The following is a 14,211-nucleotide window of genomic DNA, read 5'->3' as shown; positions in this document are numbered from 1 at the left end:
CAAACCACCTAACCCCTCGGCGCCCCATTTCTAATCTGCCAACTGGGGATAATGACAATACCTGCTGCATTATCCTGACTGAGTTTTAAATTAATTAATCTCTGTAATGAAATCCCCGGTACATAATAAATGCTGGATAATGGGAAATCTGTAGTGATGATGAAAGTTCCAATGCACACTGTACCTATACCGGCCCACCTTCCTGCAGTGAATGCTCATACACTCCCAGTGACAGAACTCGGTGCCAGTCGAGATGACACCTCACTCCTTCTATCTTGAGGCAGCTCTGGCTGCTGAACATTATTTAAGGCCGATTGAAAAATGTCTGAGCAGCTGATTTCCCAATCTTTGCCATCTGTTCCAGAACTTGGGAAAACATTCCTGGTCAGGGTTCCAGAGAGATCAGGCGCTGAGCCCTTCTTGCCACCTTCCTTGTACCTTTCTGATCTCAGATAACTAAGTGGCTACACACGGTGGGGTTCAGGCACCCAGATCAGTGAGCTTCCTGGAGCGTCAGGGCCCTGGGTGTAGGGACAGCAGGCCCAAGATTGCCGTGGTCGGTCCCAGCAGCTGTGAGGCTGGTTCTGGGGGTGTTCTGCATCTCTGCGTGCCCTGAGGCCCTGGTGAGGGGTTGGGTGGTCGTGGAGAGGGTGAGAGGCCCGAGGCTGTGCTGGAGTTGGATGGAAGATTCATGGCTGAGGAAGAATGGAATGGTCTCTCAGAGTGGTCAGTCTTTCCACTCTAACAGTGCTGTGCTTCCCGCCGACAGTACGAGGCCCGTGTGCCTGAGAACACAGTGGGCCATGAGGTACAGAGGCTGACAGTGACTGATCTGGACGTCCCCAACTCACCGGCATGGCGTGCCACCTACCGCATCTTGGAAGGTGACGATGGGGACCATTTTACCATCACCACCCACCCCGAGAGCAACCAGGGTATCCTGACAACCAAGAAGGTGAATCGGTTTGGGTTTTAGACAAGGGCCACGGCTGGGGCAGTCGGGTCTGCAGCCTCCAGGACAAGGAGGTAACCCCTGTCTTGGGACACTTAACTTTGGGCCACTCGCCACAGTGCGCCAGGCCAGTGGCTTCCAACACTGTCTCATCCTCTGTGTGTTGCGAATTCCTTCTTCCATGCTAAATCCTAACCTGGGACCCAGTTCATGAAACAGGTGGGAGCAACAAATCTGATGGCAGCCGATGAGCAGGGCCCCCTCGTCTCAGTCCCCAGTGTCCGCTGGCTGCCCTCGCTCATTCTTCTCGTACAGAGGGCCTCTGTGTTATGGGGATTCTTGCTGATTTTGCATTTAATCCATAGCTGGGTGTTTGGACAGTAAAATGTTCTAAAGTACTCAGTAGCTGGGCATACCCTTGCCTCTCAAAAAGTTCTGGGATAAAATTGATGCTTTAGGAGGGTGGGACTAATCTTTCTTTGATTTCCTTAGTATCTCTATAGAATTATCCAAATGTAAGTGAATACTGTGTCGCTCAGGTGGCTCACGCCACACGTGGTGTTGTTTTCTTTCCAGAACAACAAATAAACAACTCTGGGGAAAGGTCTGAACAAATCAAATTACCATTTCCCCTTAGAAGCTCCACTCCTAGAAAACTCAGTATATATCTAAACCATGCCAGAAGCTGTTTTTGTATAACTGCAATCCAAAACATGTTCTGGATTGCAGTTACAAACAGATTTTTCACATCCTTGAATACGCAGATGTCCAAGGGGGCATTGGCAAGTCACATGGGGTACGGGACAGTTCTCTGTATCCCCGCCCCAGCTTGTGAATGCCAGTGGCAGCCCCAGTCATTACGACTAGAGATGCCTCTGTAAGTTTGTACTGCACCTGCTAGGGGGCGTCTCCACCCCATTGGGAACCAGTTCTGAGGCTTTACTAGCCTGCTGCCTTCGGGGTGGTCTGAGAGGCCCCACTGGATGTCCACTCAGAAAATGCAGGTGGCTTATGGCATGGGGCAGGGGCAGTGTTGTGGCCGGTGAGATTCTCAGGCCCCTCGCCATGGGCCCTTCCTTCTCACATCACAGCTCCGCCTGGGGCTGCTCAGAGAATGGCAGCTCAAGTCCTCCCTCTCTCCCAGGGCTTGGATTTCGAGGCCAAAAACCAGCACACTCTGTACATTGAAGTGACCAACGAGGCTCACTTTGTAGTGAAGCTCCCAACCTCCACGGCCACCGTGCTGGTCCACGTGGAGGATGTGAATGAGGCACCCACGTTTGTCCCACCCTCCAAAGCCATCACAGTGCAGGAGAATATCTCAGTTGGGGAGCCTGTCTGCACCTACACTGCGCAGGACCCTGACAGGGGGAGCCAGAAGATCAGGTATGCAGGAGCGGGCTCAGGTGCACTGGTGCTTCTGGGTGGGTCGTTTATTGTAATTGTTGCAAAGATTGATAAATATTTTGAGCATCTCCCCTGCCTCCCCTTCCTGCCCTCCCCAAGGCTGAAAATTCTGGGCAGGGATTTGGGGCAGGTGTTCCTGCTCCTTCTTACACAGCCTTGCTGCACCGTCCCCACACCCACCCCCCGCCCCTGCTGCTCAGGCCTCATTTAGGGGCAAGATGCATCTTGTGTGTGATCCTGCTTAGGAGTCCTGTGTCACCACGGCACCGCCTACTGGTTGGCATGAAGATGTTTTGAACGACGACACCAGAATTCTGAGCGTCCTGTGTGTGACTCTTCTTAACTCTTCCACTCTAGCTACAGCATCCTGAGAGACCCAGCCGGGTGGCTAGCAATGGACCCAGACAGTGGGCAGGTCACTGCTGCAGGGGTCTTGGACCGTGAGGATGAGCGGTTCGTGAGGAACGACATCTACGAAGTTGTGGTCTTGGCCACGGACGATGGTGAGAGCTTCCTCCCAGCCCCTCCTCATAGGCACCTCTGGCTCCCAGGTCATGTAACACAGCACGTCCCCTTCACAGGCAGAGGGTGGGGGGTGTGTGTGTGTGTGTGTGTGGAGGGGGTTGTTAGCAGTCCTATCTGGAGAGCCAAAGGGGTCTTTCAGAGGAGTCTGTTTTTTAAATTTATATTTTATTTTGAGAGTGTGTTTATTAAAGCTGGGGACAGTGAGACAAGGAAGGGCTTGGGACAGAAGAAGCGACAGGGCAGAGAGCCCAGGCGGGGCTGCCATCAGCTCACTGGACAGTCGGAGAGAAGGGGGCCGTGGGGACAAGTTCAGGGGGTCAGCCTGGGACAACCTGCCACTGCCCACTGCTCCCCTGGTTGCAAGTCTCGTGGGGTCCCTTGGAGTCTAGGAGATGCGCGGGGGGGGGGGAAGGGGAGGCGTGGGCGTGCTCCTGGGAGGGAGAGTGCGCCCGCAGAGCAGTCTCAGAAACTGGTCCAGAATGGCTGGCCGTGGTTCTCATTTTCCTAAGACCTGAGTTAGGAGACATCCTGAATTGGCCTGTCCATCTCCCCTTGGTTAATTGGAAGTTGGAAGGGGCCGCCTGGAAGTGCTGGGCCTGATGAGTGATGCCACGCTGTGGCAGGGTCGAGGGTTTCGGTGAGACTGCTATCTCTGTTTGACACTCAGTGAGTGACTCCAGGCCTGGAGGCGCAGGGGGAGGTCACCACAGGGCTGTGAGGGGAAGCCGCCCTGAAGCTGACCGGCAAACACGGAGTTAGCCCTGAGGCGGCCAGTAGGTTTCACTCTGTGATAGACTGGTAGTGGCGGTCTGGATGAAGTGGCTGCAGTTCAGTGCTCTGACCCCTTAGTGGTGTCTGCTGTGGACACAAAATGAGAATGCCGGCATGATTGCCTCATATCCACCATCACCGGTTTGATCTGCAGTGAAGCAAGCGTGTGGAGGGTCTTGAGAGATTGTAGCTGGTCAGTAAACAAGACCCTCCCTAAGGCTGATTGAGTAGGTCAGCGTTGATTCATCAGCCCAAGCCAAGGGCGGATACTGAAAAAGGGTCGTATGTGTAATTACAAACAGGGAGCCCTCCCGCCACTGGCACGGGGACCCTTCTGCTAACACTCATGGACGTCAACGACCACGGCCCTGTCCCTGAGCCCCGTCGGATCACCGTCTGCAACCAGAGCCCTGTGCCCCAAGTGCTGAACATCACGGACAAGGACCTGCCCCCCCACACCTCCCCTTTCCAGGCCCAGCTCACACACAACTCGGACCTCTACTGGACGGCAGAAGTCAGTGAGAAAGGTAACTGCGTGCACAGTGGTGGCTGGCGGGTGCCGGCTCTGCAGGGTGGGGGTTGGCCTCATACCAGGACTTGACACACATGCCCGGCTCAGCATCTTGTGGGTCACAGAGGTAACGATCTTCTCAAGAACGTCAATCCAACACTAATTATCAACGCAGTGTAAGCCTTTGGAATTCCACAGGAGCGCTTAGAGACCATTGTAGCCCAATTGCCTTCCTGTACAGATGGAAAAACAGGCCCAGAGAGAGGGCGTGACTTCCTCCGTATCACATGAGTCAGGACCCCGACACTGTGATAATAGCTGACAGGCACCAAGCCTGCTTGGCCTGTGCTAGACACGCCTTCAAATGCTTTACGTAGATTAGCCTTTTTTATCCTCACAATGATCCCCTGAAGAAGGTACTACTACCACATATGCATGTGCATACCCATTTCACAGATGAGGAGATCAAGGCTTACAGAGGTTTAAAAATCTTGCCAGAGGCTCTGTGGCTAGAAAACAATGACCCCAAGATTTGAGTCCAGGCCGTCTGATTTACTGGAAAAGTCTGCTGCCTACTGTTTGTTGAATCCTAGCGAATGCAACATGCTTTTTTTTTTTGTCCTTATTTAATATTTCTACCACCTCTGCAGTCAGTATTTGTTATCCCTGATTATAAATGAGAGGTTGAATAGCATGCCCGAGGGCACACAGTGGGTGAGCAGTAGAGACTGAAGCCAGAGCCCCTGACCACACCATTTCTGCTCCCATCCGCCTCTGTCCTTTCTGATACCCCTGGAGCTTCTCCAGCTTTTGGTAGCTTCTCGTTCGTCAGGCCCGCAGAGGGCTCTTACTGGTATCAATGGGGGAGGCCCCCGCAGGGCGCATGAGAAAGGTAGATCCAGCCCCATCTGCCAGTGAGGTCCCTGGAGAAACATTGCATCATTCTCCCGTAAAATGTTCCTCTCTTCTTCCTCTTGGGGCCAAGGTCACCTGGGAGGGAAATGGAGAACCAGTACGTTCAGGTTCTGCCCCAAAGAAACCAGATGCCCAGGGTCTGTCATTGCTGCTGAGCGCAGCACAGAAAGAACTTCCCAGTCTGCTTCACACACCCACGCTGGTTCTTTGTTTCTTCCTTTCTTTCCTCCTGCAAAACGGGGTTGGGTGTTTTTTTTCCAGGAACAACAAAGAATTGCAATTTTGGACATGTGGTGAACCACACAAGTCCCCCCAGTTGGCTCATTTTCATGACCCCTGTGATTTGGGTGTTTATATCCAGCACCTGTCCTTTGGGGAGCCCAAACTGGTCTCCTGTCACCCCCTTGTGGCCCAGAAGTCATTTTTTCCTCCCTGACCATGCTGTTTGGAGAGCGTGGACTCGAGCCAGTTTGCCTTGGTCCAGGACCTGACCCCTCCATTTACCAGCTTTGAGGTTGTGGACAGGCTACTGAGCCCCACTGTTCCTCCGTGGGGCGGTCCCGATAACTGCACCTGCTGCCACAGTTACTGGGGAGATGGAGTGGCTTCGTGAAAAGTGCCTGGTGTGGTCCGTCAGTGCGCGGTGGACGCACGCGGTCGTTTCCACCGCTGCGATTCCCCGGCAACAGTCAGACCCGGCTCCGTCGGGCGCGAGCGTTACAGCCAAAGCCCAGTGCTGCCGGCACCTGATAATAGTATCGGTGCCTGGTTCTTGGTTTGAATTTAGTTTTTTGACCCAATCTTGTCCCTGTCGTTAGGAAATTTAATTCAAACTCTGCCCAGCGTGACCTCAAGCTGGTTACTTGGCCACCCTGGGCTTCAGTTTCCACAGCAGTCAAGTTCAGGGGACAGGACCTGCCTTCACGTCGTGGTGCAGATGGGTGTAGAGCTCGGTCCATGGGAAGCGTCAGTTTAGTCACTGCAGCCACCAGCAGCAGCACCACCAGCAGCAGCAGCATCTGAGAAATCGGCCCTCTGGTTTCTGGGAGCAGGGTGGGATGGGGGTGTTTAGGTGAAATGCCCCACGCCGGCCTCTCTAGAAGGCAGTCCAAACGCTCAGCCTGCAGGGCTCTGCCGGCCACTGCCGAGCGGGGACGGGGTGAGCCCTCCCTCCTGGCCCCTTTTTCCGCTGCGAGGGGCCCTGGAGAAGGTAGTGGTGCTGAGAAATTACTGGCTGTGCATGACAACTTTTTAAAAACTTCCTATTTTTAAAATACTATGATTATTGTGTGTTTTTTTAATGATGTTATTTTTCGGTTCAAATAATCCTTACCATAATAGTTTGGCTTTGGCCAAATATCAATTTTTCACACTTGGGATGAGTGTGCTTTGGGGATGTTTCTCCCTTCACCCAGATGTAGAGGCTGGAACCCCTCAAACCCCATCAGGATCCATTCGTAGTTCCCCAAGGCGAACCGTGTTATCTGTCCACCAGGGGACACAGTGGTCTTGTTGCTGAAGAAGTTCCTGAAGCAAGACGAATACGACGTGCACCTGTCTCTGTCGGACCGCGGCAACAAGGAGCAGCCAGCAGTGATCAGGGCCATCGTGTGCGACTGCCACGGCCCCGTGGAGAACTGCCCCGTCCCCTGGAAGGGGGGTTTCCTCCTGCCCATCCTGGGGGCCATCCTGGCTCTGCTGCGTGAGTGCCCATGCCCTCCCCGTCCAAGGGTGGGGTAGTTGGAAGACCTGATCCCACCCCGAACTTACATGGGACAAAGGGGCCACTAGTGTTGCCCATCTCTTCCTTAAACTCTTAATTCCAGGAGTGTCGATCAGTCAGTAGATGTTTATGGAGCGTCTGGCACGTGCCGGGCTTTGGGGATTCAGTGGTGAGAAAACGGACCTCTGCCGTTTGCATCTAGAGGCTGGAGCAGTGGTCTTGAAGGAGTGGTCTGTGGACCAACAGCATTGGCCTTACCGGGAATTTGTTAGAAAGGCCCGTTCTCAGGCCCCCCTGCAGACCTGCTGATTCAGACAGGACCCGGCTGTAACAGTCCTCCAGAGAGTCCTGATGCGTGCTCGAGTGCGATGACCACTGGGCCAGTGGGCGGGAGCGTTCAGTTAAAAAGCAGTTTCTTTGTTATAAAGGTACAACCCATCACATCTGCCTCTTCACTCACTGAGTTCTTATACAGGGAGCACCTGCTCAATCAGACACGAATACAACGCGAGCGAGCTTTAATTACCCACGTGCTGTGCACCAAGGACTGTTTCAGGCACTGGGGGTGCAGCACTTAACAAAGCAGACCAACCCCTGCCCTCGTGGAGCTTCCTTTCTATGGCAGGGAGCAGACAACAGATAATCTGGTGGGGAGATAGATGTTGCTATGGAGAAAAAGAAAGTGGAGGGGAAGGAGGCGTGCAGATTTAAATAGGTGGGCAGGAAAAGCCTTGCTGAGAAAGGGATTTTCAAGCAAAGACCTGAAAAAGAGGAGGAAGTGATTCAGCAGGTATCTAGGGAGCAAGCACAAAGGCCCCGAGGCAGCGCTATGCTCAGTGTGTGGAAACAGAGATGGCCGGGGGCAGAAAGCGAGAGGTGGTGGGCGAGGCGCAGCGTCATGCGGGCCCCTGTAGTCCCTTGTTAAGGCTCTGGGTGACACGGAAGTCGTCAGAAGAGGTCTGGGGCAAAGGGGTCACTCCTGAGGGATTCGGGGTTCCGACTGAGTAGTGCTGGACAGTCTGTAGAGCGGCAGGAATGGAGGCAGGGAGACCACTCGGGAGCTACTGCCATTACCTGCGGAGAGGTGGTTGTTGGTGGTTCTAACCAGGGTGGCACTGGAGGTGGTGATATTTTAAGGTAGAATCAGTTCATCCATATCACTTGGTGTGTGGTGTGCGGAAGAGAGCCACCGATGAATCAGAGGCCTGAACAAGAAGACACAGGAGTTCTCATTACCAGTGTGGGCAGGACCATGGGAGGAGGTTTGCCAGTCCAGCCCCAATGGGGACATCGGTAGGCAGTGGGACACATAGGCTTCGGGTGCAGGTGAGACATCTCGTTCGCCTCCTGCCTTTCCCCAGGCCCACCAGGGAGGAAGAGGGTTGGGAGAGGTCACGGTCTCTCCAGTGTGAGAGGTACATCCTAAGAACTTGTGGGCTCCCTACGAGGGGAGGCCTGTGTCATCTGGCCAGAGAGAGGCAGTGGTTCCCTTGGCAGGCCGAGAGCAATGTCATATCTGGACGCAGCCACTGTTCAGCATCGTCACTGAGAGAGGGCCAGGGGTACCTCTTCCGATGGGACACACTTGGTGTGGTCATGGCCGATGGGGGAGCAGCCAGGCATTAGTTGGCCTTCCCCCCATATCTAAACCATATCACTAAAAGCTAGTCCCACCCTTAAAATTCCAACAGAGCACTTGCACTTGAGTTCAAATTACTGCACAATATCCAAGTTGTTTTGCTTTTGACTTAAAGTCTATGGCTAATTTAGGGGACACCTGGGGACTGAAACAGAGTCTTGTTGAAAAGTGACATCAGCTGGAAGAGTTCCGTCCCTGCAGAGGAGAATTTCCCTAGGGACCAGTACTATCAACAAGGGAAGACTCACAATAAGTGATACAGAATCATAGGTGGGGGGTGGAGTCACAGTGCTGCCCAGGGGGGGCGGGGGGTGGCCTGTGAGACCGAGGCTGAAGGCTGTGCGTGCACATGGAGAGCGTTCCAGACCAGGCGAGGGCTCAGAGGGAGGTTCTGCGGTGGGAACCTACCACGTGCGCTGAAGGAACCCCAAGGAGGCCACAGTGACCAGACCTGGGGAGAGGATGGGGACAGGCCAGGGCAAATCCTGTGCACTTGATAAGGAGTCACAGGCTTTCCTCGGTGCGAGGGAACGATCGAGGTGTGTAAAGCACTGGCTGCTGCACGGAGGGACCTAAAATCAGATGGGGTTCTGAGGGCTTGGGGGGCTGGCCCGCTGTGTGGCTGTGGGGGGTGAGCACTCACACTCCCCACCCTTTCAGTACTCCTCCTGGTGCTCCTCTTGCTGGTGAGAAAGAAGCGGAAGGTCAAGGAGCCCCTTCTTCTCCCCGAGGACGACACCCGTGACAACGTCTTCTACTATGGCGAAGAAGGGGGTGGCGAGGAGGACCAGGTAGGGCAATAGGAGGTCTGGGGTTTGGGAGGTGGGTGTCCCCGGGGCCATTGGCAGGGATGGTTAGGTCAACCAACTAACCCTCTTAGCTACACTGACCAGATCCTGGCCTAAAGCATCAGTCCTCTTGCAGGACCCACCCCAACTCTCCTCTTCTGAGAGGGCGTCTGGGCCATGGCTGTAGTCTCCTTGGCCCCAGTCAAGGTGACTGGGGAGAGGGGTGTGGTAACTGGGGCTTTCGAAAATCACTGACATTCCTGTCTTCTAAGACCTACCCATGACCAGAATATCCAAATGGCAGGGAAGAGGGGTGAAACATAAATAATGAGAGAGTGGGGGGTGTCCTCCTCAATGTCACGCTGTCCTTTCTTGAAGGACTATGACATCACTCAGCTCCACCGGGGTCTGGAGGCCCGGCCCCCAGTTGCTGTCCGCAACGACGTGGCACCAGCCTTTATCCTCAGACCCATGTACCGCCCACGACCAGCCGACCCGGACGAGATCGGCACCTTCATCACTGAGGTGAGGCGTGGGGGACAGCCCGGGGCGGCCTGTGTCCGGGCTCCGACGGCAGACGCAGGAGAGCGTGGGCCCAGGGTCTTGGCTCTTGGTTCAAGTCCTGACTTCGCTGCCAGCCAGCCAGCCGTGCAACCTCCAGCACATTTGAGTAACTTCTGGGCCTGTATTTTTCCTCCTTGAAACTCTTAACTTGCAGAGTGGTGAAGAATGGACTAGGAATAGTTTATTCATTTATTCAACGAAGACAGGGTTGGGCAATAGTAGGTGTATAGTTGTGAGTACGTGAAACAGTTTATTCTTGTATTACTGTTTATTCTTGTACTATTTTCTGTATAAACAACTATAAACCTACTCTTGCCCCACTCTGTACAGTGGTTGTCAGGAAAAAACCCTGGAGCCAGAGCACCTGGTTCGGGCTTCTGAATCCCACATGGCTCCTGTGTGGAGGGAAGCGCGGGGCCTGAGGCTGTGTAAGAGGCTGCTTTAAGGACTGAGGGAGCGAGCACCTGGAGCAGTGCCGGCCCGGTGGCTCCCAGACTGCCTCCCACCGCAGTCTCCCAGGGGCTTCAAAAACTGTTGCCTCGGGCTCAGCCCCTGAGACTGTGATGTCATTGACCCAGATGTGGTCTGGGCTGGCTGTGGAATTTTTTAGACTCCCAGGTAATTTAAGTTTGGGAACCACTGACCTGGCATATAGCAATTGCTACCTAATGGTAGCTATTATTGCTAATAGCTGAGTGTCTCCAGTTAACTCTGGTCACACATTTGAGGGATTTTGGGACCCCGGCATCTGTATTTTTAGGCTCTGATGTGTTTAGCTCCCTAAGGGCATCAAGCAGAGCCAGGGTTGTGAGAACCACTGAACTAGGTGCACAGGAGAGAATGATACGAGCTGGGTACCTCACTAGCCATCCATGCACGGAGATTGTTTGTTTAATCCACCTGAAGACGTGCTTATGGGTTTTAGAGAGAGAGGAAGGGAGAGGGAGAGAGAGAGAGAGAGAAACATTGGTGTGAGATAGAAAAATCCATTGGTTGCCTCTCGCAGATGCCCCGACTGGGGACCGAACATACAACCTAGGTATGTGCTCTGGCAGGGGATCGAAACCATGACCTTTCAGTTTTGGGGTGATGCTCCAACCAATCAAGCCACACCAGCCAGGGCTAAATGGAGGTTTTTAATAGGATGGGTGGGAGAGCGGGTGGATGGATGGATGGACTGACTGTGGAGTGGGAGGAAGCAGCAGTGGACAAAGGGCTCGATGGGCGGTCAGGATACCTCCCCCTGCCTTGTCACTCCTTCCGGCTCAGCCTTCTCTTCTGCAGAAAAGGAAGCTAAACTTCTTGCCATCGAGAAGTAGCCTGAGCACATTGGAGAGCGTTGTGCAAAACGAAAGCATCTGAGGGGAGACACCTGGGGTAGCTTCTGAGACACCTCAGAGCTAGCTGTCTGGAGCTTTCCCCTCCAGTCAGGCGAAGTCAGTTCCTAGAATGTCTCTGTTGGACGGTTTGCAGACACACCTCATTTAATCCCTGCATCAGCTCTGCGGGGTAGGAATCCTGCTGCTGTCCTCAGTTCGCAAGTGAGGGCATGGTGCTCCACTGTTACGCCAGGGACTGTTCTGGTGAGCACTTGCCATGTATTCGTTTATTCCTCTAAAACTGTATGGAGCCGCCCCGTTTCAGAGATGAGAAAAAAGCAGCACAGACGGGTTAAGGGACTTGCCCAGGGTCACATCTGATTTCAAGTCCCTGCCCCTCACCCCTGGACTGTCGCCCTGAGCACTTTCTGCAGGCAGGGCCCTGTGCTGGGCATTTATACCCAGTGTTTCATTTCAACATTAAAGCCTTAAGGGAGGGGAGAGGAGGCTTCACAGGTGAGGAAGCGCAGGCTCAGCCAGGCGAACCGACCTGCCGGAGTTCTCGGAGCTGCCAAGGGTGTCGTCCCTCGGCCCCTAACCACCTGCTCTCTGTCACCACAGAACATGAAGGCAGCCGACATGGACCCCACGGCCCCGCCCTATGACTCCCTGTTGGTGTTCGACTACGAGGGCAGCGGCTCTGAAGCCAACTCCCTGAGCTCCTTCACCTCCTCGACCTCGGACCAGGACCAGGACTATGACTATCTGAACGAATGGGGCAGCCGCTTCAAGAAGCTGGCGGACATGTATGGGGGCGGCCAGGACGACTAGGCCCCTGGACCGGCGGGGCCAGGGACTGTACATCCGGCCGCAGCTGCACCTTCAGAGGGCCTGGCACCCCCGCCAGTCGAAGACTTGGGGGCTGTTGAGAAGTGGCCTTAGCAACTTGGAAGGAAGAAGCCTCGAGTCTGACATTGGAGGGGTCGGGCCGGAGCCTTTCAGACACGGGCAGTCGTCTGCAGCACTGAACACCTGTCAGCCCAGGCCCGGGGCCTCGGAGGGCGAATTTTCGGGCAGCTCCTCCCTGCCGTGACATGCTGGGCCCTGTGTCCCGGGCCTGGACCGACTCCGACTCCCCGTGACAGCGTTCTCTCTGTGACGGACCGTTCTCCCTAGAAAGAGGCCTCTTTTTAAAACCCAGATTTTTTTTTTAATGCGGTTTTCAGACGCCAGAGGCGGGTCCTCAACTGTCCCTGGAGCCCTCCAGAAGCCCGGGCCGGAGCTCCTCGGCTCTGGGGCCTCGGGCTCTCATCGCTGCTCTCCAGGCACCGAGGCCTCCTGTCCGGATGGGTCACTGCGTGTTGGTGCTGCGCGCACCTGAGTTCTCCTGCGTTTTCGTTTTCCCTGCAGAGTGCTGTGGAGGGAGGGCGGTGACAATCGTGTACATGTAATAGAACTTTTTTATTAAAGGAACTTTCTCAGAGTTGTCAGGGGAGTGAACTCTCTTTAGGTAGTTCCACTCGCAGACCATTCACATACCGTGCCATTCACCCACTTGAGAGAGAGATCCAGTGGTTTTTTAGACTTTTCGGAGCCGCATAAGGGGAACGAGCACTTTTAACCCCACCGGCTTCACCACAGCTTCCTTCACCGGCCCCGTGGGGACAAACCGCCGCCACCGCGGCACCCCTCCCCCACAGAGTCAGAGCTGCTGGCTCGCAGGTGTGAGAGGTCCAGTGAGCCTCCGGTCCCCTGCACCGGGCCCCACCTGCACGGCAGGTGATGTCTTTCCTCGAACGGCGACTCTGCTCCCACGTGGCGTTCTGCGTGATTTCTTCTCCCGTGCTGTGGGCTCTGGGTTGAAAGGCAGGGGTTGGGGAGGGTCCGGCTCTGCTAGGTCCTAGCAAGTCGCTTGACCTCTGCCTGCTGCAGACTTTTCAGGCGTAAAGCGAGGTGTACCTGTGGAGATGAAGCGAGTAAATCTGGCACATGGTAAGCGCTGTATGTGTTCATTGAGAATGGCTGCCATTTAGGCTGGACAGCACTTCACTTACCTCCTTTAAACACATCCTTGCCATCAGCCCCTCTGAGGGGACTTTCCTGCTTTAAAGAATGGCCTTTTTGTTTTTGTTTATTTTTTAATGACACCTGATCATCATCAAAGTCAAGCCAGACAGAAAGAGAGAGAACTCGCCCCTCCTGTCAGTGAAACTGGGACGCTCCCGACGACACCCAGGGACAGACACAGACAGGAGGCTGACGAGACGGCAGGGAGAGAACAGTTCCTGCGTGCCTTTGTTAAAGCAGAGTTTACATTTTCTCTTTGCGATGAACCGACAGAAAAGACTCTGAAGTGAAGCCGAAAAGGCGGCTGAGGTAGAAATAAATGTTTCCTTCCTGCAGGACCGACTCGTTCTGTAAAGCAGCTGTCCTCCGAGCGCGGTCCCTGGGCCATCAGCAGCCGCGTCACCTGCAGGCGGGACCCTGCACGCTGTTCTAACCAGCCTTCCAGGTAATTCCTGATGCACACGCAGGGTTAAGACTAAGCTCCCAGGCTGAGGGCGTCCGGAAGGCCGGAGAGGGAAGTCAGAAGGGGAACTAAGGTAAGAAACCACCTCACCCATCCTCTGTCAGTAGCACCTCAGCCCACAGGCAGGGCCGCCTCCTGTCTGTTCTGTGAGCTGCAGCCTTAGATTCCCCTCCCAGGCCCCTGCTGCCTTCCCTGAGGAAGCTGTGAGGGAGGATTAGGTGTCTCAGCCAGCAAACACCTGCAGCCTCGTATCTTAAACTGCTCTCTGAGACACCTGAATAAGGCTTGAAACCCTGTCTTGTGTGGAGACTAATAATAAAACCAAACAACCACCGTTCAGGCTGGCCTTCTTCCCCTAAGGTTTTTGGAAGGGGTTGAGGAGGGAAAATGGCCATTCCTAGCCAAGCTTAGACTGGATGGGTCTAGGTCCCTTGGGGGCTGGAGCCAGTCATGAGCCCCCGAGGGGTTTGGAAGGACAGATCCTGGGCTCTGGGTTGGGGATGGATGTGACGTCACTCTTACTCGGAGCCTGCTTCTCATCTGCAAAATAGGAGCTTAGGGACTAGT

At 54.6% G+C, this 14,211-nt stretch overlaps 1 protein-coding gene across 3 annotated transcripts in view; it reads left to right on the top strand.

Annotated features, from left to right (window-relative positions):
• Nucleotides 1–12,936, top strand: part of CDH3 (cadherin 3) — a 39,613-nt gene extending 26,677 nt beyond the window's left edge. For 2 of the 3 annotated variants that reach the window (XM_045818604.1, XM_045818605.1), the window contains exons 9-16: nt 770–955; nt 2,097–2,338; nt 2,717–2,862; nt 3,958–4,182; nt 6,577–6,783; nt 9,104–9,234; nt 9,610–9,756; nt 11,736–12,935. In XM_045818604.1, coding sequence (XP_045674560.1) covers nt 770–955; nt 2,097–2,338; nt 2,717–2,862; nt 3,958–4,182; nt 6,577–6,783; nt 9,104–9,234; nt 9,610–9,756; nt 11,736–11,945 — 1,494 coding nt within the window. In that variant the 3' untranslated portion in view covers nt 11,946–12,935. Of the gene's footprint in view, nt 1–769; nt 956–2,096; nt 2,339–2,716; nt 2,863–3,957; nt 4,183–6,576; nt 6,784–9,103; nt 9,235–9,609; nt 9,757–11,735 lie in introns of all 3 variants that reach the window. The other variant, XM_045818603.1, reaches the window with a different exon arrangement.
• The last annotated feature ends 1,275 nt before the right edge of the window (nt 12,937–14,211 follow it).

Source organism: Phyllostomus hastatus, unplaced genomic scaffold (assembly GCF_019186645.2).
Source record: "Phyllostomus hastatus isolate PE091 unplaced genomic scaffold, TTU_PhHast_1.1 phas_scaffold_345, whole genome shotgun sequence".
NCBI classification, from domain to species: Eukaryota; Metazoa; Chordata; class Mammalia; order Chiroptera; family Phyllostomidae; genus Phyllostomus; species Phyllostomus hastatus.
This window is presented reverse-complemented; position numbering and strand designations above follow the sequence as displayed.